General features: G+C 39.0%; 1 protein-coding gene across 11 annotated transcripts in view; it reads left to right on the top strand.

Annotated features, from left to right (window-relative positions):
• Positions 1-25,830, top strand: part of OSBPL8 (oxysterol binding protein like 8) — an 84,644-nt gene that overhangs the window by 45,252 nt on the left and 13,562 nt on the right. For 10 of the 11 annotated variants that reach the window (XM_039703897.1, XM_039703896.1, XM_039703890.1 and 7 more), the window contains 8 exons: positions 9,935-10,002; positions 13,302-13,382; positions 14,189-14,290; positions 14,989-15,192; positions 18,940-19,024; positions 20,114-20,285; positions 23,870-24,104; positions 25,474-25,658. In XM_039703897.1, coding sequence (XP_039559831.1) covers positions 9,935-10,002; positions 13,302-13,382; positions 14,189-14,290; positions 14,989-15,192; positions 18,940-19,024; positions 20,114-20,285; positions 23,870-24,104; positions 25,474-25,658 — 1,132 coding nt within the window. Of the gene's footprint in view, positions 1-3,815; positions 4,026-9,934; positions 10,003-13,301; positions 13,383-14,188; positions 14,291-14,988; positions 15,193-18,939; positions 19,025-20,113; positions 20,286-23,869; positions 24,105-25,473; positions 25,659-25,830 lie in introns of those variants that run through there. The other variant, XM_039703891.1, reaches the window with a different exon arrangement.

Below are 25,830 nucleotides of genomic sequence, written 5' to 3'. Positions count from 1 at the left end.
TACCTGTTTTCTTGTCTGTTTTCTGCATGCTGCAAACTAATTCTCTTCTGCATGTAGAGAATTATTTATGACCTTTTCATGGACTAGGGGAAGAATTCTACTGGAAAAGGTAGTAATGTTGAAATGTCAGGGCAAATTACTGTCAAAACTGCAGGGCAAGTCTGAAAAGCTTCTGCCTTCCTCTACTACACCAAGCTTTCCTTCCTGTTTCTTTTCTCTCTAGCATTCACAGAGTTTGGTTTTAAGAAGATTTTAACTTTTCCTTGGGTACCTATAATGGGAAAAGGATGGATTTTTTTTACTTTGCATCACTATCCATAGTCTTACTACTTACTGTATTACTCCATCAGTATCAGTTTTTAAAAGGTGTTAGTTGTTCTAAACTCCTAAAATCTCTATAAAAAGGATTATTATAGTGAAAATTCCTTATTTGGGTAGTCTAGAAAGATTTGAATTGAGTTCAATTTCATGGAATCCATGCCTTAACAATTTAGAGAGGTCTTTTTAGACCTTCTTTAAGACTGTGGGTTTTTTTCAGCTGTAAAGCTTTTCCAATTGGAGAAATGCTTTAAAACTAAAACCAGACTTTGTCGGAAGTGTTCACAAGTTGTCAGAGCTCCACGTATCTTCTATTTGACTTTGCTTTGTACATTTAGATTTTACATTTTGCTCCAGGCAATATCCTTGGAAGAATGTCTTAAGCACTGGGATTAGGATTGGTTTTTCAGACAGCATTTACTATTTACTATTTGAGAAGCCCTGATTCAATATCTGATGTGAGAAATGTGTTCTGTCCTTTAGAAAAATATATACATTAAATAAGTGTTGCTCCTCTAAAGAGATTGAGAATGGATTCTTGTGCTCCCTCCTGCCCCAAGATACATGAACTAAATATTTCAGTCATGTAGGGATTTTTGTGTTCTTACTGATATAGGTGTTTTATAAAACAGAGAAACTGGGAAAACTTTTTTTCTCTTTCGGTGGCATACTTAGTCTAGTGCCTCCGATGGTGACTTAAACTTTTGTTTTAAAAAAGCTCATAAATTCATGTATAGATACACTGTCATGCATCTGATTCCTTTAAGCTAAAGTGCAGATACTTCCCTGTTTATGCAGGCTTTTCTGCCATGTCTGACTTACACAGTTGGACTCAGCTGTATTTGCGAGTATCTGAAATCTAAGCTGCCTATGAGAGTCCATTTTCTAGAGTATATCAATTCTTAAAGCACTTGAAGCTAATATCAAAAGGATAGAAACCTGCCTGGGACGTTAGACTGCAATCACAGAGTTTGATTTCATCAGTAGATGGACCTATTCTGTCTGAATTTATTTTCAGGAAGGAGAGAAGAAAAAGGATTTATGGGATTTTTTGATCTTTAGGGCAGGAAGGGGTGAAGAGATGAAGGAGGAAGCTTAAATTAGACTTTTTCTTTTCCTCCTCTGTTGTAGTGGTGAGACAGAGTCATATTTTGGTTAAAGACTCAGAGCCCGCCTCTCCTGTGTTGCTGTTGAGTTAAAGCAGAAGGTGCTTAGAATACCTGGATAACAGCTTCCCTGACTGGAGAGAGCCTCAGAGAGGGGATATGTAACATTATCTGTATTGAAATTGAAATCTGTATAAAATTGAAATTTTATCTACCCAAAGAGTTCAATTTCAGTTCTAAATGGAGAAAAGGGCACAGGAAGGAGAAAGGTATTTTAATCTGTTCCTGTTTACAGTTTGACTACATGAGCATTGTCAAGGGGACTTGAGAGGGCATGGACAGAAGTAAGGGAAAGGACTTCAGGATTATGTTGTTTCCTGAAATCCCTGGAAATACAGCTGCTCCTTAGAAATGTGGACAGAAGGTGGCAGAGAAGACCCAGCTGTGAAAGAAGCTGCTGGGCTGGCGGGTAGGGCCCAGCAGCTGCAGGCAGATGCAGACAGTGCTGTGCAGGTGTCTGATGGAGGAGCCTGCCCTGCCTTCACTCTGTGTGACTCAGCCGTTCCAGAACGACAGAGACACGGAAAGGGCCAGATACCAATGTCAGCAGAGTGTTCTGGGCAGGGTCACAGCCCTGACTCTGAAAGAGGAGATAACAGCCCCATTAACTGGGCAAGGTAGGTCTGTAATGAGAGGATACAGTTCCTTCTGTGTGTAAGGGGAGTTCTACTGCAGCTTTCTCTTGATTTTAATTAGGGAAAAAAAAAAAGAAAATGCATATTATGAATAGATTTGGACCAAGGTATTTGCTCTGTTTTGTAGTTAGGACAGATTTGGAGAGGTGATATGGAGCTGTGTTTATTAAAACAAAACCAAAACAAAACCAAACAGAAAAAAACCCTCATGTTCTCTCTCCTTGCATTTCCTCCTCATTGCCCTGCCACTCCATTCCTTCAGTTTTTTAGCTGCTTTTTCTGTTCCTTCTGGGACATCTGGACAAGGACTGTTTCAGCTGAAGGGAGTGTGAGACACAGGGTTGGATAAATGGAGACAGGCCTGAATACATGATGCTTATTCAGTTTTTCCTATTCCCTGTGCTTCAGTGAATCATGTTTTTCATATAGCATATAATGGTTTCTATTGATGGCTATCTGTGCCTCATCTTTGCTTTTTCTGATACATCTTTTTACTTTGTTATATATTGGGAAGTTAACTACACTTCTTTGTATGAGGCCATAGAGTAAATAGTATTATTTGAGGGTTAATCAAGTTCATGCTGCTATTGATTTAATTTATGGCATGTGACTCACTTTGTAAGAAAAGGAGAATATGGAGTAAGGTAAGAACTCAAGTTCTTATTTTCAGGGCAATTCTTGGTGTCCTATTGTCCTGTTTTTTAACAGAGAAGTTTTCAAAACCTGTTTTATCAGAAGTAAGGTTTGATGGAGAAAATGGGACCAGCAGAGAAACACCAAATGGGAAGGAAGTTCCACATTTTTCAAGAGGGTGGCTGTGCACACTAGTCCTTGCAGCGAGAGGCTGCTGATGTAATGAACAGTGGATGAAGGTGGTTAGGGAGAGATTATTTGACTTCATTCTGGTAGCTGCCAGCAGGAGGAGTTTCGATCAGCAAATTTCTAGTCTTGGATCACAGTTTACTGTTGTCCTTTTTGTGTTTAAAATTTAAGCTGGCCCATTTAGGTGTTTTATTCATTGAATAAAATATTTGGGGCATTAATAATAAAAAGTCTTTTTTGTGGAGATTATTTAGGCCAGCTCTTCCATGAGTCAGGCTAGTTTGTTTATAAAGACATGGGAGAGTTTTAAGAAGAAAAGGCAACTGCCTCACCTTTTAAAGAAAAATAAAATGAAGATGTAGAGGTCATGGCAGTCAGTTGACAAAATCTAGTTAGGTGAGTGCCTGAACAGGAAAGTTCAACTTGGCTGTGTAATGCAAACGATTGACTCCCTTTTCAGATTCCCATAGTGTACCACAATATCAAACAGAGAGGCCACAAAGCTCATGAGTTATCCTTTGTGCAGTATAAATTTGGGACTTGAAAGACTAACAGGAAGTCAATTTAAGGAATCCTTAAACCATAAATACCATTTTTGTGTACTTAGAAATGAGTAGGACTAAAACTGAGAGGTTTTTAAAAAATGAGTGGTGGTGTGTTTCCCAGAAAAAAGGAGCTGAAGCAAAGCCATTTCACTTTAAGCATCCTAAGAGCTTTAATGAGAGGAGTATAGTGTTGCTTGGCTTGCTGCTGATTTGGCAGCCTCTGCCTCTTCACTGCATTTTTCATGTGCGCCCTTCGTTTGTTTCTTTTTTTTCCTCTTTTGTATCTTACTCATCAGAATGTGAGGTAAAAGGCTGCTACTGCAACACTCTTGCTCCAAGCAGCTTATGCTAACCAGCTTTCACAGAGAACATAATCCTTACACAAACACCTTAACTCATGAAGGAAGAAGGTCCAGTGCGACGTAGGTTTTCTTCATGTGCTGGGATTTCATCCGTGTTTTCTCCAAGAGCTGATGGCCGAAAGCTCGTCCGGAACGCTTCATTTGGTGGCTATAACGAGCTCTCTCCTGCTTTACCAGGTTTGTTTTGGTCTTGCACTTCTTAAAATGTACAGAAGCAAATTTAATTTCTACCTCAAATTGTCACGCTTGAATGAAAGCAATGTACTGAGATGTGGGTAGAAATCAAAAAGAGTATTTGCTTGTATGCATTTCGATAACAGCTCTTTGTAGTGGCAAGATTTGCCGACAGGGAAAGGAGTAAGGTGGCTTTCACACTGCCACAAATCTCACTTTAAAATGCATTGGTGTATTTGAGACTGACTGGAATGTTTATTTTTGTTGTTTGGGCTTTTAGGACTGAGGTTCTGTGATGTGGTTTATAAATGCTTTCCTCTCTTGTACTTTCCACTGCCTCCCCCCTCCACCCCCCCACCACATACACATAATGGATCTGCTTTAAAATTGTGTGGTACAACAGAAGGTTTTCGTTTAGCCGTAACTACTGGAAAATCCGCAGGCTGGGCATCAATGGTTTGACATAAAATGACAAGATAGAAAATGAGGGCTAAAAACATAGCTTTGCTAAACTCTGTAGTGCAAGGTTTGAAGACTTAAAATCTCTGAAAGGGCTTTAATCTCCTTTTGCACAGATTTGTTGTTCCCTGAAAATCAGTACTGGAATATTGAAATGAATTTGTAGATCGTTGCATGTCATTGTTCATAATGTGCACTTCTGACGTAGGTAGCTGAATTTCAGCAGTTTATTTCAGAACGCCTCAGTGCTTGAAAATGTGTTACAAGGTCACCCATTCCTGAAGGGGGACATAGTACAAACCGTGCATTCTTTCCAGAATTGCTCTGGATGTGTGAATTGTCTTGTGCATGCGCAGATATGCACTTTATTGTGTAGTCCCAAGGGGCCAGGATGTTGGGGGGGAAGAAAAGGGGGGAATAAAATAGTTTTCACTTTCTGTTGTGTGCCTCCTGCAGCATGGCTCACTGAATTTGTAAGGGCTGGTTCTGAAGCCCCAGAGCAGAGTTGGGTGCAGACCACGGGGGAGGTTGCAGACACCATGTTTTATTGAACTTTTTTATCCTGGAATGTTTCCTTTCACTCTGTTTCAGGAAATGATTAGCCTTCTACCAAGAATCTAACACTGAGTTTTATTCAAGCTGCTTACAAAATAAAAGATCTCAAAGCTTGAAAGCATGGGGTTGGCAACTAGACAGGTGCTTCCTACCTTTAAAATAAGTATGTGTAGTCTGGTAATTAGTGGGGAAAAAAAGGGGTCTCATTTTGTATTTGCTTCCTTTCTGTATAGAATTCTGCAGCTAAAGCTGATCACTGTTCCTAAGCAGACAAAGAATGAGTACTTCAAATGCAGAACAAACATTAAACGATTTTTAATGAAAAAAATTAAAGTATGTACATAGAATTAAAAATGCTTACTCTTTTGGAATCTTGCGTATATCTCTGAAGAATTTCAACATTCTTAACATGCTTAATGAACATTCTTTATATACTCTTTCAGATTGGTTTAGGCAAAGAGTAATTGTCCATTTTAAATATACTCATGTATAGTTACAGTGATTTGGTTATTACCAAAGTGCTTACAAAAGAAAACACTGCTGTTAGAAAATACATAAAAGGACTTTGCTTACTTTTCTGATTACTTCACTTTCGAAGTCCATGGAGGAATCTGAATTAGTTAATATGGGATTGTACTCTTAAATCTGGCTGTCAATAAGCTTTTTGAAGTCAGTCAGTTAAAAAGACTATGGTTCCCTATGTTCAATTCTTTAAAAAGATTTTTCCTTTTTTTTCTGATGTGTTTATTATATAGCACCTCTATTGATAATTCCCACTAAGTACAGCTCATAGTTTTCCAGAAGCATTTTCCAGCTGAAGTATTTGTTCCTCAAAACTGCACATGCACACCAGTAATCAAATCAGGCTGTTCCTTTCTTTTCACTTGGAAGTCAGTAACACTGTTGCTTGGATTGCTATTTGTGATCTTTTCATGCATTGCATTGCTTTTCTACTGTTTTTTCTGTACGTTTGAAAAAGTGCCTCCAGTGGATAGTAATTATTTCTTTTATGAATAAAATAGAGCTGACATTGAAAAGTAACATGCTTATTTTCTGATGTATTTTTCTCATGTATCATAATTGCACATGGCATTTATTGAGAGGCACAAAGCCAGTATTCGAGATGTACGAGTTATGTGGTTGGTTTTGGTTTTTCCATTCCTCCAAAATTGAGTGAAGGGACAGATTGTGTGTGCAGCTTCAAAAAGTATATGTTATGCTTGAAAAGTGAAATCTATTACCTTGACAGTTTTTTTTAACTGTACCATGCCACAGTCTTTATCGTAAATAGTCCTTAATTTTACAGTGTATATAGCCTTGTTTTTTTGTCAACATTGAGTGAAGGGACAGATTGTGTGTGCAGCTTCAAAAAGTATATGTTATGCTTGAAAAGTGAAATCTATTACCTTGACAGTTTTTTTTTAACTGTACCCTGCCACAGTCTTTATTGTAAATAGTCTTTAATTTTGCAGTGTATATAGCCTTGGTTTTTTGTCAACTGCAGTGTTTTGAAGATTTGTTTTGTTTTGTGGGGTTTTTTGCTATTGACTACATAATCTGTCTCAATCTCTAAAGCAGTACTGTTTGATTTTGTTTCATTGACCTCTTGTGTGCAAGGGTTCTGGTTCTTCTGTCAGGCTCTTAAATCTCTCTGAAAGCTCCTAATGAGTTTTAATGTAGATTTTCACCTGCAAGTTTTGGAAGAAGATGGTGAGTGCTCACAGTAGGAATGCACTAATGGACAGTTTCCCTTGGCTTCTGAGGTCATACCATGAACTGTGGCTGACTGCACTGGCATTGGGATCAGCTTTCAGAGCCCATGGCACCTGAGCTGTTAAGATAAGGAAGGTTGCACTGGGAGAAAGCCTGTTAAGGTGTAGTGTTGCTTTGAACGCAGTCGCTGATGCTCAGAACTGCTTTAGAGAGTGCAGTAGTGGTGCTCCTAACTCTAAAGATTGCCTTCAGGACTGCAGGTAGAAAATGATACATAAATTCAAAGGATTCAATAGAGAGGAAATTACAGAAAGGGACTGTCCTCAACACCTGAATTTCCACATTTTGAAATGTGGGCTCAGGTTATTTTGTTAAAGAGCTGCTGATTGAGTTATAAGGTGGGAAAGAACAACTAAGCTAAAATATTAAGCCCAAAATCACTGCTGATAAATATTGAAAAACTTGAAACACTTTCTTTTTATTACAGGCTGTTTCTAGCCTCTTGTGCTCTGGCAGTCTCTGCTCCAGACAGCTGTCTGTATTTTGAGGGAGGTCACTGTGGGATGGTGGGGGATGCAAAGCTGGATGACTGGGTTTCCTCGCAGACCGAGATGGGGCAGTGCAAGGTGTCCCAGGAGGTGCAGCACCCTGACTTGGCTTTGCTAATGAACCTCTGAGAGAGCCCTTTTCTGTGCTGTGGGTGAGGAGGGGAACAGTCTGTGTGGGGGTAAGTTCATGAATGAGCTGGCACGCACACCTCTGCAGCTTGAGACGCTGAAAGCAAGGAGGTGAAATTCATGGAAATGCACCTGAGCTTTGGTCTTCGTGTCCAATTCTCTGGGACAGAATAGTTCTTTCTGGTTTCATTTCTTCTTGGTGGTACTGAGGCAAAGCTTGTTTGTGAAAATATAAAAAATATATGTCTGTTGGATTAGGGTGTGTAAAGTCTGTAAAACTGCTGTGCTTCAGAAAGCAAGCTTGGAATTATGCTTCTCTTCTGTAAGAACAATCCTGACTTAGCACTTCCTTGCTGATTCCCCCTCACTAAGGCTTCTGCATGTGCCATTAAATTAAAAAAATGGGAAAGTCATTAGAAAATGCCTGCATTGCATTTTCAGTGGGATTTGATTCCTTTTGAGGAATTTCTTTTGGGCACTGGATGAGGAGAAAGCCTCTGCTGTGGTTGTGGTGTGTGTCTGACTGTATAAGACTAATGTTGACTCCAGTAACTTCTCAGTGAACTAAGGCAAGCGTAGCCTCTGAGGCTTTAAACAACCTTTGTTTTGTTTCCTGCCTGATAACTAATGCTGTAGAAAATGTGCTTTTGCATTTGGTATTATATAGGAAATGTGGCTTCTGGTGTCTGGATTTTTGTGAATTCCCTAGTACTACAAATCTTCCACCTGTCAAGGTACTCCTTTCCTGTTGTCAAATGATCTTCTACGTTACAGGTTTTCATTAGCTGAACAAGTCTATTGCAGGTGTGTTGGAAGAATTTAAAAATGAAGGATTTAATGAACTTTGCCCAGGTGGGGCTTCTATAAGGATGTGTAAAAGTTGTTTGTAAAGGCATGTAGGGCTTCCTTTCTGTGAACATAAAATTAGATTTTGTACTATAGTATATAATTTTTAAAAAATCTCATCTTACCAAGGATTATCTGCACACGGTAATAAATATAAAGGGAGAAAAATCCCCAAAAGACTGATTACCAGACCAAAATCAAGTGGAATCTTAAGATTTCTCATGTAACCTGGAGGTCAGTTAATGCCCCTTTAACTCCATGAATCTTCCCAGGATGTGTAATTGTGACAAATGAATCAGTTTTGTCTTAGAGTTTCTAAGTATTAAAAGTTGTGGAAGGCTGAAGATAATAACAAAAAAAAAAAAAAAAAAAAATTCCTGCTATGGACAAACTACCCAACACTGCTACAGAAAGTTAAAAATTCTTTCAAAGCTCATAGTTTGCCCTCATATACACACATTGCCCTGAAGGATGTGAAATCAAGGAGTTTCTGTGGAAAGTCTTCTCATTTCAGGAATCAGAATACCGATTGCTGTTTCAAAGTCAGGACCAAGCCCAGAGGGATGCTCCAAAGCACCCGTGGTGTCCGAAGGTGCACTGTCCTGCTGCTGCTGTGTCCATGGGTGCAGGGTGTCCCTGCTGGTGCAGTGCCCTCTCACAGGCACAGCTCTTGGACACTCCTGTGCCAGGCTTCTCAGCTGTCTGGGCTGTTCTGAAATCCATGCCTGAATTCACAGTCTCATCTGCCTCCTCTTCAGAGGGTGTGTAAATGATGGCATGCTGACTTAGATAAATGCATTGTGCAATTTGCTTTATTCCTGTTTATAAAAGTTTTATGCTGCCACCACCCTCTTCAAATACAATTGATCCATGAGTGAGATGCTGTCTTGTAAGCACAGGAGGCAATTTTTCTGTGAGAGGCTGCCAGGTTTTCAGTATATGTTCTCTGGCACAGAGCAGCTGTGTGGCAGAACCTATACTAGTTGTGTCCCTTTTTTTCCATTGTCGCATGGATACTGACTTACTTTGCTTTCTGGATACTGGGGAAGTGTGGGGCTTGTCACAGAAGAGAAACTTGGGATTTTGACAACTGTTTTAATGAAAGGCCTTGTAGTTATGCTTCTTGAGTGTAAAGTTGAAAGTATAAATTCAAAAGTAAGGAAGTTTTTCCATTTTCTTGCAAAAAAATTCTGACTGGTCATTTTAATCAGCTTTGCTTTCATGTAGGTGGCATTTAACAATTATCTAGCTACAGAAAGGTTCAGAAATGAGCAAACAAAAAAAAGCTTTATTTAGTGTGTGTGTACTTCTCTGTGCCTGCATGTATACAGGTAGGGTAGAATGAGAAAATAGAAGAACAAAAGTTTGCTTGTTATATTTACATGTCATTAGGTTATTGGATCAGATACAGCATTATCCAAATACAGTGAACTGTTCTTGCTCCTTAGTGGCAAGTATTAAATTAGTGTATATGGTAGTAGCTGGTATGTTTTCAACTAACGAGGTAGACTGGTATGTGTATGCTATTTGAAAATCTGATTTACTTGTAGTTTTTTATACTATTGTTTTTAAACATATTGGCAAATTTATTTCAAAAGCTAGTTCATACAAATTTTATTAATGAATTTAAATAATTTGCAACAATGCTGGTTTTTCTTTAAGGTTCTGACAAAGGGAAGGACGATGTGTCACAAAAAGAAGATGCGGCATATTCTATGTCAAAAAGCAAGGTAAGGAAAACTACCTCCTAACCTGTCTTTAAAATGTTGGTATGTAAAGAGGTTACACGTTTTTAATTAAGGACAAATGTATTTAACTTCTGTTGTAGATAATCTTGAAGATTACTCTTCAGATTCAGCAATAGATAAAGATTAAAGGGAATTTCTTCATGTAGTTCCCAGGATGACATCACGTCCAAATCTGTGGTTCAAAGTAGTGGAAATTAAATATGAAGTCTTCTTGCAGTTGTCTTGGAGTGGGATATTGCCTTGCCATAGAGTTTAAAGGCTCTAACTTACTCAGCTGTGTGGTTTTCTATTTTCTGCTAGGATATCCACTGTCTTTTTAAAGAGGCAAATGTGGTAACAGACACTTAAACAGATTGTTGGGGTGCAGCAGGTGTGGGTTGCTGTGGAAGGTGACAGCTAGCTCCCAGGGGAAAGGGGGAAATTCTTGCTTTGTGGTGCTTTTGCACACAGCTGCTCCCACATCACTCTGTCCTGGGCACAGGCAGCCACACCCCTTGGAGACCGAGCCTGCACTTGAGGTCTTGACACAAATTTTTCTGTGGTATTTGATATATCAGAGCCATGAAGAGAAACATTACAAAGATACTGAAGGAAAATGAAGAGGCTTAAAGATTATAGTAGCATTTCTAGGCTTAAATGGTGTCATTGAAATTGCAATGGGATAAGCAGTTTAGTGTCTGCAGCTGATGCTGCAGTTTTCTGGTGTGCAGCTAAGCATTTCAAACTGTTGGTGTCTTACATGTGACTTAGAATCACAAAACTTTGTATTTTTGCTTTACTGCATCCTAGAGCCTCACTTGTCAGGAATATCAAGGAAGTATACTTTAGCATCCAGCTTTCTTGTGATCAAAATATTTATATTGGCCCAGAAACCTCCAAATCAGTTTGACTTGGAAATCAAGTTAATATGATCTCTTTTGACTTGGATTTATTTCAGACTTCCAAGAATCATGTATCTTTGATTATCCAATTCCCCTTTCCTCTCCCTTATATTTATTTTTTCTTAGCTGCTGTCTTAACAGGATCTTAAGTCTTTGGGCTCTTTTCTACTACTTTTTTTGGGGGCTTTCTGTCAAAGATGATATCAATATTCCTACTTCTGCTAATACATGCTTTTCTTCACCTTTTTTTTTTTAAATTGCTGCATGTGGTGCTTGATTTTACTAATGAAAGTGAAATAGCAGCCCTTCTTCCTAAGGGAGAATGGAAAAGCAGTGATGGGACTTGCCTGGAATCTGGTACTGAATGTACCTTGATGGGAGTTACAGCTGGTTCTCTTAAAGTGTTTTCTTCTAAATTTTTTATCCCATCTGCTTTGTGTGGATATAGCAGTGAGAAGGTTACTGGCTTAAAAGTATACATACAGATCACTGACCTGTCTCATCACATTGAACAGCTAAATGTAAACCTTTACTCAGTGTCATATTAATGAGCTTTAAAACAGAGACAATGAAAAAATTAGTTTTGTAAGTAGAGAAACTTAATGGTTTGGGCTTTTCTATGCATGACCTTTAGATTGCCTTAGCTTTCTGCTGGTGAGCAACTAGAATATTTATGAATGTTTTACTTAAGTTGTTCCATTATAGCTTGCATAATGAGTTCATTACCTCTTCTTATGTGACAGTGATAATCATTTTTCCCCTCTTCTGTTACTACATTTAAAGTACTGTATTTCCTTTAAATTCTAGAGAGAGGACTTTAATTTCAAGCTGTACACTCATCTTAAAGCTAGATTTTGAGTGTCAAGAACATACCTTTATTACAAGATGTTTCTTGTATTTTTCCAAGATAGATACAGAAATTCAAGAACATTTACTTATCATTAAAATAATTTTGAGCTAAAACTACTTTTTGCCAGTTATTGCACATATCTTTTTTACATTACCTGAGTAGACTGCTGTGAAGTCTTAGTTCTGGATTAAAGATTGAAAGTAGAATCCAGGTTAAATTGTCCTGTACAGATGGTGACTCTTTAGGCTTTGATTCTTTTGTTTGAGTGGCCTGTGAGTTAAGAGAATGCTGAAGTGCACTGTTTTTATTATAGCTGTAAGTTTTACTCAAAGCTTCCATATTTTTGGACTGTCATTATAGTATTCCAAAATACAAATTCAGTGAATAGACTTTGCACTGTCATTTGAGATTTGAAATGTGGAACATCTTAAGGGTCAGTTTTGATAAAATGTCCTTGAATTTGAATTGAATACTCAGTTTAGAATGTCAAATTGTTTTGGAGTTTTGTTGGGGGTTTTTTTTTGACAGTGCAGAAGTTTTGGGTCCACCAGGCTTATGTTTCAGTGCACAAAGAAATACAACTCTCTAATTTATCTGAAGTCTGTATTTGATGAATACCTACTTGTGTTCTCTGACCTCCGATAGGAATGGTTTGAAAATGCTATCACAGACTCCTCTTAGGCTCGTTTTTTCCCTTCTTCTTTTTTCCTAAAGAGTGCTGTTCCCAAAGTGAATATTTGGTGGCTTGAGTTCCCTTTCAACTAGTAGGCAACAAACCTCTAGGTGCAAACTTTGAACCTTACAAGACATGGGGGAGAGGCGGGGGGAGAAATCATGTGGTGCTGAGGCAGCTCATTGTCCTGCACGAACGAGACTTGGGTGTCACGAACAAACCTGGGTCTTGCTCCTGCCTGATGCCACCGTGAGCTCCTTGAAGATGACTTGCAAAGTAATCAGAGCGTGGAATTAGGGTTCAAGGAGCAGAACAAGTGCCATTAGTGGGCAGTTGTACTCTGATGATTTACAGAGCACTGAATCCTAGACTGAAGAGGCTGTATTTTCCTTCATGAGTCACAGGGTAAGTGCCTCTATAGCAGTCTGTTTGGAGAAGCTGTCAAGTTGTGGATGAAGACAGCTGATTCTATATTCTGATTCATAAATCCTGGGAATGACTCCTGTGTCAAAACACCTGCATTCTCCTAAAACTTTCTCTCTCTACTAAAATAATGCCTAACTATTCAAGCACGCTACAGTAACAGTCTACATGAGCTAAATACTTGCTGTGTATGGGTCAGCTGCTTCCAAAGGAACCTCAGACTTCTTTCCCATAAAACCCTTACAAAAAGAGACTCCATGAATAGGTGGTGAATAGCTCATGTTACAAGAAGTGGTTTCTTGGTTTGGTTTTTTTTAAGGGGGGAAGCAGTAGAGGAGTGAGAGGGAGTGGGAACCTTACAAACATAATTGCACTTCGCTAAAGTGTCAGCATTAGTAATATATTCTTGTATCTGTCATTGTCATTTATTTATTATGTGTGTTATGACTTTCAGTCTGAATCCAAGCTTTTCAATGGCTCTGAGAAGGACTTCTTTTTATCTTCAAGCAAACTTACAAAAAAAGAATCTCTCAAGGTGAATAAATTTCTTAGTAACTCCTCAAGTGCTATAAATGCATTCACATAGTTTTTCCTTATTCTCTAATGAGAAGACAAAAATGCCAAATAATGATGAGACTTAGGGAATATTTAAGTATTGAGAGAAGTTGTGCTGTTGAATCTCTTCAAATTTTACTGTATTTTTTAATTGAATAATAGCTTCTATAACGCAGTCTTTAAGATTGTAGAATTACTCAGATTATAGATTATTTCAGATTGGCAGGAACCTCAGGATATCTACATGCAATGAAATGACAACTAGAATTACCAAAATAGCAATTTGAATGCATTTCTGCTATCTTCTTCCCTCTGTACTGTAGCAAGACCAAACTCCAGTGTTTGGTAGATACCATTTCAAGAGAAACATAAAATTATTTGGATTTAAATGAGGGAGGTACATTCCTGCAAATTTCTCCTAGGGGAGAACATAACTGGTGGGTACAGACCATAGATCAGATAATGTACCTGTATGCTGGAATTTGATTTGGTTGGTTTTACCTCCCCTATGTTTCTAACAGGAGTTTCAAAGTCCTCAGTTTAAAAATAAAATTGCAGAAGAATCTGAAATTGTCTACATCATAGCTGCTCTTGAAATAACAACTTGGCACGTTATGCACTTTAAAATCAAATACTCTGTTTTAAAGCTAGTTTTCTATATATATATCTGTATTACAAATTGAATTTAGCAGGTTTTTTCTCAGCTTGTATTGGCTGATACCTTTTTGTGCTGATAACTGGCTTATGACCATGACATTGTAAACATTTTTTTATTATTTTTTACAGGTTCAAAAGAGAAACTACAGAGAAGAAAAGAAGAGAGCCACGAAAGAATTACTTAGCACGATCACGGACCCCTCAGTTATTGTTATGGCTGACTGGTTGAAGGTCAGAATCCAAGTGTGAAACCTGAGTTGAAGATGGAGCAGTTAGTTGCTTGCTGCTTTCTGGACAGAATAGAAAAGGCTCAATCTTTTACTTGCTGTTAATGTTTTTCTACAGGCACAGCAGCCACTAATTGCAGCCCAAGGTCCCTGTGCTCAAATCCCAGGGGACTAATACAGGAACTTAGATCCCACTTACTGCAGTCACCCTAGTCACATTACTCTTGTGTGCATAGCCATCAGTTTGGGATAAGTTGGCTTTGCTGTGCTCATTTTGTCCTTTTCATTTTACACTTTGAAGTGGCTCTGTTACATACATAACAACTGCAAAAATAATTCAGTCAGATATTTAAATGCAGGTTTCTTTGTGTATTTCTGATAATTTTCCTTTCTTAAGAACTAGCTGGTTCTTAGTTGTCTTAAGAACAATCTTGAAGACAGCAGTTCATATTATCAATGGTAGTGCAGTTGAATTGTCATGCTTCCCATATCAGGATGTGTGCATACCCATTTGTAGAACTGAGTATTCATTAAGACAGAAGAACAAGCATACCTTTACATTCTTCAGTAAACCTAGGTAAACTTTTGAAAGACCTGATAAACTTTGCTTTGAAATAAAAGCGAATAAATTTTAATTTTGTTAAGGGGGTTGATTTTGGTATTGGCTTCACTGAGATATAAGTGTAACTATTTATCTTCTAGATTCGTGGTACCTTGAAAAGCTGGACCAAATTGTGGTGTGTACTGAAACCAGCAGTGTTGCTCCTTTACAAAACTCCCAAAAATGACCAGTGGGTAGGAACAGTGCTGCTGAATGTTTGTGAACTCATCGAGAGGCCTTCTAAAAAAGATGGCTTTTGTTTCAAACTTTTTCATCCTTTGGAGCAGACCATATGGGCTACAAAGGTTAGTGGTAGCATGCATGGTTCTTAAGGGATGACTAACATTAATCAGCTACAAGTAAAGACAACCTCGCTGAAAAGTGGAACTGTGTTTTCTGTTTGAACTTCAGTGTTTTGTGTTGATTCTGAATATAAGCCCTCAACATCTAGTTCCATTCATCAGCAAAAGTGTTTGATTTATGCTGCTCTGTGTACTTAAAGAGCTTCAGAAGTGTGGTGTGCAAAGGGTTGCCATTAAAAAGGTTAATGCCATCACTGGCAGTCACATAAATTAAAGGAATGCACATTTAACATTATATTTTACATCAGTCAAATCTCACAAATTAAGGTGAGATTTGCCAAAATGAAAGAGTTTTGTTATAAACATTTCTTGGTGTTCAACTCTATATTCGTGTACTAAAATGTCACCTTGAAAAAGTTCAATTTACTTCTAAAAGTCAAAAAGCAGATTACTTGCTTGTGCAATAATATTGCAACTTGTTAGCCAAGTCTCTTCCTTTTTGTTATGATGTTAGGATGATAAATGTTTTCATTCAGTTCTGATGTCTGTTTGCCTTGTCATACATGGCATAATATTGTGAGCAGCTCTTACCTGTGTTGAAAAGCACGGGTGTATTCTGCAGAGCAAAGGTTTGTTTCAGTATCTTGTAAGGATCTTTAATGCTTGCTCTTACTCATTGTTTATAATCTGATAAACTATTTTAGTCCTTGGTTTGTGTTTACATGTGGAGAGGGGATGTGGAAGCACAGCACAAGTGAACATATTTTCCTTCTAAAATAATGTCTTGCTTTAGATGAAATTACTGTACAATATTAGTACCATTGTTATAATTAATTAATTATAACCTCTAAAATATACATCTTACAATCTCACAATTAGTAGCAATTCTAAATCTTAAATTGATATAGATGTATTGTCACATCTGTAGAATATGCTGTGTTAAATTTGTCATCCTTAAAGAAGTCAGTATGATTCCTGATACTTGTGGTCATTCTGGATTTATCAGTGTTATCTAAACTTACCAAACTTAGATCAAATCACCTGTAGTTTCTTTTGAATAACTTTATTTAATTATTGCTTAGGCAAACTTTTCAGTGATTAGTGGTGATCTCACAATTGCAGAACACAAACTCCATATCCTTTTCCAAAGCTATAGCATTTGGTGTTAACGTGCTTTTTTATGATATATATACATACATTGCAAAGTGGTGGCCTGTCTGCAGAAGATTACAAATCAGTCTTATATTTCTTTATTGCTTGGCAATGAGAAATGGATTTGTTTGTTCTTTTAACTAGATATTTAGAATTTAGAGGACATGCCCTCCCAGATTTTTACTTTTTTAAGGTAGGTCAAATTTTGAACCTGAACAAGTTGATATTGTCCATTCTAAATGTGCTGAGAGCTGGAGTGGCGTTTGTTCATTTTGGTATGGCTATTTGCAGTTGAGAATTCCTGGATTTCATTAGATTAACAGCCTTTAAGTTTGAAACTCTTTTCTGCCTTGTTTACCTAGTCAATCAAAATGTTTATTATCATGAGGCAAATATCATGAGGCAAACTTGCAAAAGTGTAATGGCAATTGACTGATCTAGAGTAGGTTTACCACAAAGAGCCTCGAGTCCAAGGCAAAATGAGCCTTGTTTGTAGTTAGTGCAGAAAGATAGCATTGCAAAAAACATACATAGAGCTGTAAGTGCTGCAGGAGATTTTCTTGGTTGAACACACTACCCATGGTGTGTCTATCTGGCAGACTGCAAATTCTCTTCTGCAGTAGTTTGGGGCCAGTCACTTCACATGCTCCCTTAAGCCTGTTGACATGGTCTTTGATGTTCTTCCTGCACTCTGAGGTAGCTGATGCACTGTACCTTCATTGTCTTCCTCGTGTGCCTGGTCCTGATGCCATTTCAGTTTTCTGAAATTATTAATTAGAAAAGTTAATTCAAATAATTTTTTTCTGAGTAAATTTAGTCAGGGGTGACTGTGTATCAGTTTTCATTGCTGTCTTTGAAACAATGTTCATGGCATTTGAGCTTCGTTGGCATGAATATTCTGTAAGAAGTAAACTTCAACATTTTTTAATCTAATGGAATTTTTAACTTAACCACTGGCTTGGAGTAGTAGCATCATTCCACCAAAAACAGAGACAATCCAAATAAAGTCACCCAGCAAACAGAAATTAATGTGCCTCTTGTACAGATCACTAATTACTGGAAATTGGTTTTGAAACTATAATGGGTGATACCAAAGGAAAGTATCCAGTGGTGTTGGAGCTGTAACCATTTAGAGGAAATCAAGATCCATGAGCAGTTATATAAAATAAGTCAACTTACTTAAATACTTCTTTGCTAAAAATTACTCACTTGGTTTTAATCAATATATTGTTAAAACGCTTAGGGAATGTAACTTTCTTGCATTAAAAAAGAAGGCAAAACCACACTTCATTTCTAAATTGTAAGTAGCATGCCCTGAAGTGCCCACTGTATAAACCCAAAGGGCAGTTCGCATGAGCAGAAGTCTGCCCTTAGTCTTCCCAGTGTCCTGTGACCCAAGAGTTCCGAGGCCTTTGCAGGGTGCTGGCAGCACCCCAGGACCTCTCCCAGCCCAGCCTGGTGTGGTGCCATGGTGCTCTCCCCTCCCCAGGTGACACTGGGCTTCTTCCCTGCCTTCCCACCCTTGGGGTGAGGAGTGGTCATGCATTGGGGTTCTCCCTCTTGGTTCTTGGTACCCACTAACTCTTAATCCCAGTGTTGCAGCCTCACCAAAGGCTTTTTGTAGGCACACCTTTCCTCTCTCTCAGAGGGAGACTGAGGTTTGGAATTTTGTTTCTGGCACCCAATTGCTGTTACTCTATACTGACTCCTCAGGAGTTTCTGACCATCATTTATACCAGCACTAGTTTGTCTGTATTGGTATTTAACTGCCACCAAGACTACTCCTTAACCTGCTTCTTGCCCTCAGAAATGTTCTGGCTGTTTCATTTGCTTGCTTCTAAAATTACCTGCCTTTATCTGCTTTTGCTCAAAACTTCTGCTGGCTTTCCAATTTCCTCTTCTAAGCCTTATACTGGCTTTCTATTAGGCTTCTCCGGGGGAAATCAGTAAAGATCAAAATATGTTAAGTCATCATTTAGGCAGGCTTAACCCAGCTTTCAGCAATAGCTTCAAGTATGTTTAATACAGCCCTCTTTGCCTATCAGTTTTCTTAAAGTTATAATAGATAAGCTTTTTTTGGAAAGGACTTCAAAATGGTTATTTAACATTTTATTCCAAAATGAAGGTTGACAGAAATGGAAAAGTCTTTTGAATTTTTTTTTTTAATGTGAAGTGTGAACAACTTAATGGTAAATAGAAAATAAAACTTTGGCCAATCTGATTTATACAGAAAAAAAACAAGCCCTTCCCCCCCCCCCCCCCCCCCCCCCCCCCCCCAAAAAAAAAAACCTCAAACCAATCAAAAAACTGCACCCAAACCAAAACAAAAGAACACCAACCAACCTAAACTTTTTTTTTAATCACAAAGACCATTCTTTTGAAACGTGGGCTTGAATTGGGTCCCATACTTAGAATGAAGTCTTTGAAGAAGAAATCCAGTGAAAGAGGGCTGTCCAACTTTCCATTCATGTCTTCATTAGATGTTGCTGAGTGACAGTAAATGGCCCTGCAGTGTGTCAGCTTTTTACTACATTGAATGATGAACTGTAAAAATGAATTAAAATATCTGATGTTGTTTCTTGTTTTGTGTATTTCAAGGGTCCTAAAGGTGAAGCAGTTGGTGCTATAACTCTGCCATTGCCCAGCAGTTACTTGATCATCCGAGCCACTTCAGAATCAGATGGTAAATACTTCATTGATTTTCAGCAGTGAGAAAGATGTTTCAATTGTCTTATCATGTCTGTTACAGCCCTTTGATTGCAGTTTCATTGTTAAGGTTTTGCTTTAATTTAGAGCATTCACTTATGTTGGTACTAGTACTTTTTCGTGGTTATTAAAGGAGAATATTGATCTAAAGGAAAAGTTATTGAACTCCCTGCAGTTGCCTTTTTTGACAGGGTAGAGGAGGGGGAAAAGGGTTATCTGTGATTTAGCTATATTAATATATGTCTAAATATTAAGTGTCTTTGTAAAGTGCTAATATGGATGTATTCTTATTAAAGCATTTCTGTGTGAAGTGCAGCAGTTGCACAGAGTTCTAGTAGCAAAAATTTCTTCAGAAAGTAGTTTTGTAAACACCCTTTACTGGTGATCAGTGGTGATCAGTGCAACTATCTTCTAAAGTTACAATGTGAAAAAAATTTAAGACTTATGTAGCTGTTTCTATCAGGTGCTTTTCATCTGCTGGTTAATTAGGCATACCCCTGCAGACTTCATAGATAGGACTCTTTCTGCCTTCTGTGTTGAGAAATGGATTAGATACATGGAAAAGAACTAAGAAGGGGAAAAAATACACAAATTTGTTCAGTTACTTTTTGCCAAAACAAATTAGAATATCTACTTTTTATTTTTCGAAATGTTATTTATATGCTATCTTTATAGCTCTTTGTCCTTACTATTATCATGTTACTTGGGTAAATTTTGCCAAGTGATGCAATTACTTTGTCTTCATAACTAGAGCAAGGCTGAAGACAACTTTGGGGGCATTCCACAGTCATGGCCTGGGTGGAACCAGACTTGCATTAAGGAAGAAATGCTGGAATATGCTCCAATAAGTCATGATTTACCTTGCTTGTCCTTCCTTGAAGCATCCCTTGTGCTGAAGCTGGCTGGTTGGGAGTTGTTTTTATGTCCCCACCAGACCGTAAAATGCAATGCATGTAACATGGAACAGCTCTGACGTGTGTCTTCCAAGGCAGTGCAAGCAGGCCAAAGGAGTGGTGTAGTTCTGTTAAATCCTTACGTTTTGGTCTAATATTAAATTTGTCTTTAGGCAGGTGTTGGATGGATGCTTTGGAGCTGGCACTGAAATGTTCAAGTCTGCTTAAGCGTACAATGACTAGGGAAGGTAAAGAACACGATTTGAACTCCTCAGCCGACAGTGCTCATGTCTCTTTCTACGGTCTGCTCCGTCCTAACAACTTGCACGGTGGAGACAATTTACAGTAAGTGAATTGATTACTACACCTCATTGCTTTTTGGCAGAACCGTGTAGTGATAATTTTGCCACAGGAAGGCTAAAGCTACTTTTTTTTTTGCTCCTGAGTTCTTTTTGCATGCCTTATTTGCAGTGTGTTTTACACCCTGCACATAAAGTGAAAAAATCTTTTTTTAAGCAAAGTGGATCCAGGGGAAATTTGGCCCAAGGAATTTGGAGTATTCCATCAATAAGTTTAAGTAGTCAGTTAAACTGTTCAAAATAGAAAAAATTAAAATTTTAAGTTGGTGTCTCTTGTTAGCTTCAGCGGAGAATCCGAAGCTTAGTACACATGACGGAAGTTGGTAGATGTGAATTTGAGTTGCTGTTCTTTAAAGAAATAAATAACCCTTTATTTAAATGGTTTCAATATGAATCATCAGATGGATGAATAATAATTCAGTCACCTCATGATTAAATGCATTAAAGTTAAAATTGTCTTATATCACCTGATATCTAAAGTCTGAGAGCCCTTGAGTTACTCCCTGATTATTTCAATAAATACTTTTTGTGAGCACAAGTTTCTATGGAAATAAATTATTAAGTGTAGTGAATGAATGGCTGTAGTGGGTTGACTGTGGCTGGATGCCAGGCACCCGCCAAAGCCTCACTCTCACTACCCTGTGCAGCTGGATAGGGAGAGAAAATTTAACAGAGGATTCATGAGTTCAGGTAAGGACCAGAAGAAGTCACTCACTAAATACCATCATGGGCAAAACAGGCTGAAGTTAGAGATATTAATCAAATTTATTGCTAACAAAATCAGAGCTGAATAATGAGAAGTAAAATAAGACCTTAAAAAACACCTCTGCCCTACCCCTCCCTCCTTCCCAGTGGCACAGACAGGGAGTGGGGGTTTCCAGCTGCTGCTCAGGGGGAGGAGTCCACCATGGGGTCCCTCCCACAGGAGATAATTCTCCAACATGAGTTCCTCCCACGGGCAACAGTTTTCCACAACTGCTGCCACGTGGGTCCCTCTTCCACAGGGGCAGTTTTTCAGGCACAGCCTGCTGCAGTGTGGGTCTCCCACAGGGTCACAGGTCCTACCGGGACACTGCTCCAGCACTGGCTTCTCTTCCAACAGGTCTGCAGGTCCCTGCCAGGAGCCTGCTCCAGCACAGGCTTCCCATGGCTTTACAGCCTCCTCTCAGGCATTCACCTCAGTAATCTTCCACCAGTTCAATATGCTTTGTGGAGATTTAGCTGTCCATTTGTCTTTCCTGTGTGGGCAGGAATTTTGTACTGCTGTTATGAGTATGCTGTTCCAGAGAGAGACCTGGACTGGGAGAAATGCAATTCTTCTATGCAATGCATAGATGGTCTGAGAAAAGCACAAAAAAGGCAAATGCTTGCCCCGTGCAGCAATTAAAGGCCCTATCCAGATGACCAATCTTGGCTCAGCTGCAGTTTAGCAGCTTCTTTTCACTCCTAGGAACAATATGACTGCTGCATACAATTCAGCTGGAGATCTGTACTCTGGAATAGTAGTTTAATATCAGCTGCTGGCCAAGATTACAATCACAGCAGTTAGCTACAGCTGTTAATTAATTAAGACTAATGCTTTAATTAAGTACATCTTCTGGTATAGCATATTCTTAGAGTATTCAGTGTGCTTAACTGTCTAAGGAACAAAACTGGCAGGCCTAGCTTTAATTGGGTGGCAGAAGAGGGAGAAGAAAGGTGAAAGCAATTTTAGCTTCAGCTGAGAGAGCACTTTTTAAAGTAGGTTAATAGCAAGAGAAGGTCCAAGGAAAACCTTGGACTGATACTTGTTGAAGATGGTCATCTGAAAAATAGGGATGAAGAAAAAGCAGGCATGTTTGCTGCTTTCTTTTTTTTTCCTTCAGTCATTAATACTAACAGTAGACTGGGCTGCCTGATCTCCTTGACTTGGAGGCATGTGAGTGCAGGATCAGTGATTTTCCATTTGTGAGCACTGAAATTGTAAGAGACCAGTTGTATCAGCTGAATGTTTGTATGTCCATGTGGTCTGATGTGATTCATCAGATAGTTGGAGGAGCTAGTAGATGTTATGACTCAATTGTCTTCCAAGGGTCTGGGGAGTCTGAGGAGGTCCCCAGTGACTGGAAACTAAACAACAGTATTCAGATTTACAAGAAAGGCCTGAGGAAAGACCCAGGAACCTATAGACCTGAACTGAGACTAACCTCAGTACATGGAAAAATTGTGGATAAGATTATACTGTGTTCTGTTGAAAGACATTTAAAGAACAATGAATCACCAGGCACAGTCAGCATAGGGAAAGTCATATTTAGCTAATAAGATACCCTTCATAAGACAAGTTCAGTTGCCTACTGGATGAAGGTAAAGCCGTGGATGTAGTTTTTTGGATTTTATAAGGCTTTTGATATTGTCTCTCACAGGATGATTTTGGATAAATTATTCAGCTGTGAGATGAGCAAGGTCATGATGTGCTGGTTGAAGAAATGGGTGAATGGCAGGACTCAAAGGGGTGTGGTGAATGGGGCTACATCTGGCTGGTGACACCAGCAGTGTCCCTCAGGGCTCAGTCATGGGCCAGTTCAGTTCAGTGATCTGGATGTAGCAGCTGAATGCACTCTTATCAAGTTTGCTGACAATACCACACAGGGAGGTGCTGCTGACTCTCTCAAGGGATGAGAGGCCTTGCAGGGTGATCTGCATAGATTGGAGAGTTGAGCAATCATCAGTGGCATGGAATTAAAGAAGTCCCAGTGCCTGATTCTGCACCTAGGGCAGGGTAATGCCAGGCACAAGAATAAATTGGCAGAGGAGTGGCTGGGGAGCAGCCCTGCCCTCACAGTGGCCTAAGGTGGGTGCAGGGCTAGACGAGGGCCAGTGGAAAGGGGCCAGGGAGTCTGTCTGGCAGCAGAATCAACATGGGTCAGCAGCAAGCCATAGCAGACAAGAGGGCAAACACCATCCTGGGGTGCATCAAACAGACGTTAACCAGCTGTCAAGAGCGGTCATTGTGCTGCTATATTCAACATTTGTCTGGCCTCACCTTGAGGGATGTGTGCAGTTCTGGGCCCCAAAATTTAGAAAGGTTATGAAGATTCTTGATTATATTCTGAGGAGGAGCAACAAATCTTGTTAAAGAGCTGGAAGGCATGGCCTGTGAGGAGGGACTGGGGACTTTCAGTTTGTCTAGTTTTGAGAAAAGGAGGTTGAGATGCAAACTTAGAGCTCTCTTACAGCTTTTTGAGGAGAGGAACTGGAAAGAGAGGTGCTGAATTCTTCTCCCTGGTATAGAAGCATGGGAATGGTTTAAAGTATCATCAGAAGAGGTTTAGACTGTACATTATGGTCCAGTGTCAGAGCATATGGAACAGGCTTCCTAGGGAGGTGGTTGATGTCCCAGGTTCATCAGTGTCATTTGACATTTCAGTGAGAAGAATATACATCCTATATGTTTCCAGCAAGGCTAGTTTGACACTGCTGCCACCTCAGGCTTGATACTGGCAATTTTGGTGTGTATTTTAAGATCCTGGATTGGAACCAATGAAATGATTGTGTGAAGTTGAAGATTCATTTAGCCTTTGTTTTCAATAGGTTAAATGACAGTGAAATTGAGAGGCAGAACTACAAAGATCAAGATACATACTCTGACAAGTCTGATAAGGAAAATGACCATGACCACGAGGAATCTGATAACGATGAGCTGGGGAAAAGTGAAGACAGCGACAGTGACACATCAGAGCGACAGGATGATTCTTATGTCGATCCAGAACCAATTGATATCAAGGAAACTACTTACGTAGAACAGAGTCATGAAGAACTTGGGGAGGTAAAAGTGCTGTTGGTGTACTAAGTAAGCAGGTTCTCCAAATAGTAAGCTGATATTCTAAGGGTCAGGCTACACTTGAAAGCTGACTTACAGGATTGGCTTTCATATTTTCAGCAATAATGTATAGAAGAGGTTCTGTTCACCCATATTCTGCTCTGCTTTGCCATTCTTGTGCTAATGTGTGAGATTTTAACAGAGATAATGAAATTACCTGGCATTTTGCTCGAACAGAAGGTACAGAAAGGGCCTCCTGCAGCAGAGGTTCATCATGACTACTTGTTCTTTTGTTGTTGCTTCTGTTTGGGTTTTATTAACTTAGTCCTGTTTTTTTCTTCAAGTAAAATATTCAAGTTGAAGGTTTGAATGCAACCTGGCACTTCTTTTTTTCCTTCTGCAAGAGAGAAGTTAAGCAGTAGTCTGCAGAATTTAGTGGAAGGCTTGCTGTGCCTCTGATGTCAACTTGCATTCTAATGATTCCCCAGAGCTGTTATTCCACTTCTGCAGGTTGTTTTATGTATTTGCAAATATGACAGGGATTTGTAAACCAAAAATCTTGGAAACAGAAATTGAAATCAGTCTTTTCAGAAATCTCCTCTTTCTCCTTAAGAGAAATGACTATGGGATTTTTTTTATACTTCTGGAACTGGAACTTGCATATCTTGTGCTTTAGTGCTTTCTAGTAAAATGTCTATACAAAGCAGTGTTTTAGGAAAAGCTGAGGAGTTTTAAGTCAAACATTTTTGAATATGCATTTTAGAATTGTTCTGGGAAAATGGATGCCTTTCCTTGGTTTTCCTACAACCACTGCTCTTGATTTCAGAAACTATATGGGATAATATCTCCCCTCTTCTTGGACAGAAAGGAGCATGGAGTGTGGCTGCTGGTTTTGCTCAGTTACCCCCAAGTGGTGTATTTTCTTTAAGGAAAACCACTGATGCTACTGACTGATTCAAGGCAGTGACAAGCATAGATATGTCAGCTTTTATGGTTGGGAAAGGCTGCTAGAATGAACAGCCGTTCAGTGTTTGTCCTGCATTCGAGAAGAGAGAGTAATGCAGGTGATGCCTAGGAAAGGACTAAGGAAGGATTTCTGAACAACATCCTACCTCAAAATTTTCTAGCCTAGAGATGATGAAAACAAGTGTGGTTTTTGATGCTGAATAGTAAATCTATCATACTTCATTAAAGATGTATCATAAGTGTATTTATAGAAACTTGATCTAACTTGCATAGTTGCTTCAGCATCTCAGAATGGTTTATTTTAAGTATCCATTTCCGATTCTTACTGCAACCTTAGAATGTGCTGACCTGTCTTCTGGAGGATTGTTTGCTTTGTCCTTTCTGTAAGCAGTTTTTTGGTTCATCCTAGGCAGGTGAGGCTGCTCAGACAGAAGAAGTGTCAGAAGAAAACAAAAGTTTTATCTGGACACTACTAAAGCAAGTCCGGCCAGGAATGGACTTGTCCAAGGTTGTACTGCCTACATTTATTTTGGAGCCTCGCTCTTTCCTGGACAAGCTCTCTGATTACTACTACCATGCAGACTTTCTGTCTGAGTAAGTCTCTGGTTTTCATTCTTACCATTTTAAAAATTAAAATGGGGTAACAGTGTCAGATATTGTCATTTTATGAAAGCTAACTTGAGAGCTCATAGGTACATCTTGAAGTCTGGCCCCTTTTATAATTTAATAGCAGTCATATTGCAGGCATTTCTGGTTTAGCTTCTGA

This window comes from Passer montanus, unplaced genomic scaffold (assembly GCF_014805655.1).
Source record: "Passer montanus isolate IOZ18808 unplaced genomic scaffold, ASM1480565v1 scaffold17, whole genome shotgun sequence".
Classification (NCBI taxonomy): Eukaryota; Metazoa; Chordata; class Aves; order Passeriformes; family Passeridae; genus Passer; species Passer montanus.
This window is presented reverse-complemented; position numbering and strand designations above follow the sequence as displayed.